Raw genomic sequence first — 2,475 nt, forward strand, 5'->3', positions numbered from 1 at the left:
CAAAGAGATGGAAGCCGGAGGCGGGGTTGGCCGAGACAGGAGTGGCGCCAGTAGCACTGGCACCCTCACACCTGACCTTCGTTTAGGTGGGCGCACCAGCAGCGAATATGACTGGGACGACAACTCAAGAGACAGCAGTGAAGCCAGCAGCCGTGGCGGGGACTCTCGACCACGTCTGGTGATGACTTCTCTTATACCACAAGAACTGCCACGTGACATGTCGCGCTTTGACTTTGACGAGTGTGAGGCTGCAAATATGCTGGTCTCACTTGGCAGCTCACGCTCGTGCACGCCCTCATTCTCACCTGTATCCAATCAGTCACCGTTCTCACCTGCGCCGTCCCCCTCGCCCACGCTATTTGGCTTCCGCCCAGCTAATTTCAGCCCCATCACAGCACCACTGACCCCTCGCCGCCCACGCCACCTCAGTGGCACGAAAATCCCTGGCACTCCTGGCACCGAACGCGAGCGCCACATCTCTGGCATCATCCCCACTTTTCAGACCAACTTGACGTTCACTGTACCCATGAGTCCCAGTAAACGTAAGCTGGATGTCCCTCCACCCCCGCTGCCTAGTACATCAGACTATGCGAAATCTGATCCCCAATTCAATGACCACGGCCTCAGCCTCAACACGGCAGCATTCAGGGTTCTATCCCCCCAAAGCCAGCCTACCACCCCCTCATCTCTCTCATTTCCTCGACAGAGGAGCGTCACAAGCCGACCCTCATCCTCTGCTGCTTCCACTCCACCCCCTATGCTGGTTTCTCCCACACCACCCTCACCACTGCCACAGGATCCTAGCTCACGTCGTATCGTTCCCCTACGTGATTCGCCTGTCATTGTTCGTAACCCCGATGTGCCATTGGCAAAATTCAGCGATGGTCCCCTGAGCCGTAGAGCAAGCTCACGCTCTAGGGAGCACAGTCAGCCCCCTCACCATGCCATGGGCCTCCAGGCCCCTGTGCCCATAAATGGCGCCGCCACCAATGGAGCCGTTCTTCTTCGCAATCCCGCTCCCACCTTAGTCCTGGTGACTTCCTCTCAGTCATTGACGCCTGTGGCTCCTGGACATCCCGCACATTCAAACTCTGCCGCTTTGAATGTGTCCACCTCTAATGCAACCACTGGACCTGCCCTTGCATTATCTGGCTCAGGAGGTAAAGAGCAAGAGAGGAAGTCAGGTGGGCCTGCAGATGCAGGTGGTGCTCTCCCACAGCCTGTGGCTTGCCATCCTTCACCCACTGCTCTGTTGCCCCTCATCCTGCCAGCCGAGTCCCCTCACCCTGCTCCTCGCAAAGACATCATCATGGGACGGCCTGGCACTGGTAAGAAACCTTAAAGACAAATAAAACCAATAAGAACACTAACGTTTGTAAATGTTGAACACAACAGTTTAAAGTATTTAAAATTTAGGAATGTGAATGTGCTAACTTATATTAACTGACTTCATATACTATGATATACTAACTTATATTACTAATATTATTTGTAAACTACGATTCAAAAGCATTTTTTAAAAGAAATTAATACTTTCTTTCATCAAGGATGCATTAAATTAATGATTATCCCTGTAAAAGATTCTCACGTGTCTCTAGAGTTTCAGAGTAAATCTCAAAATGTCACACACTATGCTTAGATTTCCCAAAGTAGCAAAGTCAATTTCAATGTTCTTTAAAAAAATGTAGCATCACATTCTTCCTAATAATCTAGGCAGTTCTATTCACATTTATCCAAATTAATTTATTGTACAGTTTGTGTATAGTTTATTTTTACAAAAGAGAAAAAAATATATTTTTTTCTGGATTAGTTTGTGCAGGCCAGAATATGTTTTGTAAGTTGGAGGACACCAACAAACAAACTGCTGACAAACTGTAAAAATAAGGGGGGCTCAGAGGGACTTTGGTATGCTGGTCAGCAGCAGGTGTGTTTGGGTGTGTGTAGTGAAGAATGCACTGTGCTTTCAGGGTCAGTTTTTCTAAAGACAGTTGCAGCATGTCTGAAATGATACACGGGAACTTGCCCAGACATGCACGACTAGAGGGTGATTGGACCACCCTGATTCTCATGAGTACTTAATCTGAGATACACAGATCCCTGGAATGACAGATGCACAGGACAGTTACACACTTTCTTTGTTTCACCAATCACTGATACACAGACATATGTACATGAATGGCTTTCATTCAGGTTCAATCTAAAACAGAAAGGTGCCTTTTCACCAGTTCCCTCTTAAGTGAATAGAGAGGCTGTAGGTTTTCCGAAAGAGTCGTGTGAATATATAGTAGGTTTGTCTGTTTCTGCATTTAGTTTGGACCAACGTGGAGCCCCGCTCTATGCCAGTGTTCGCGTGGCATTCGTTGGTTCCTTTTCTGGAGACCAGCCAGACAAAAATGTCCATGCAGCCTTCAGATGGCCAAACACTTGTAAATCAGAGCAAAGGTAACATCTGAACACTATAATTTGACATTGCAA

At 48.0% G+C, this 2,475-nt stretch overlaps 1 protein-coding gene across 1 annotated transcript in view; it reads left to right on the plus strand.

Moving 5' to 3' along the window:
• Positions 1-2,475, plus strand: part of LOC107576194 (protein capicua homolog) — a 19,797-nt gene that overhangs the window by 9,189 nt on the left and 8,133 nt on the right. The window contains exons 2-3 of the mRNA XM_016262428.1: positions 6-1,328; positions 2,311-2,442. Of these exons, the coding sequence (XP_016117914.1) occupies positions 8-1,328; positions 2,311-2,442 (1,453 nt within the window). The 5' untranslated portion in view covers positions 6-7. The remainder of the gene's footprint in view (positions 1-5; positions 1,329-2,310; positions 2,443-2,475) is intronic.

This window comes from Sinocyclocheilus grahami, unplaced genomic scaffold (assembly GCF_001515645.1).
Source record: "Sinocyclocheilus grahami isolate Dianchi unplaced genomic scaffold, SAMN03320097.WGS_v1.1 scaffold3326.1, whole genome shotgun sequence".
In the NCBI taxonomy this organism is placed as follows: domain Eukaryota; kingdom Metazoa; phylum Chordata; class Actinopteri; order Cypriniformes; family Cyprinidae; genus Sinocyclocheilus; species Sinocyclocheilus grahami.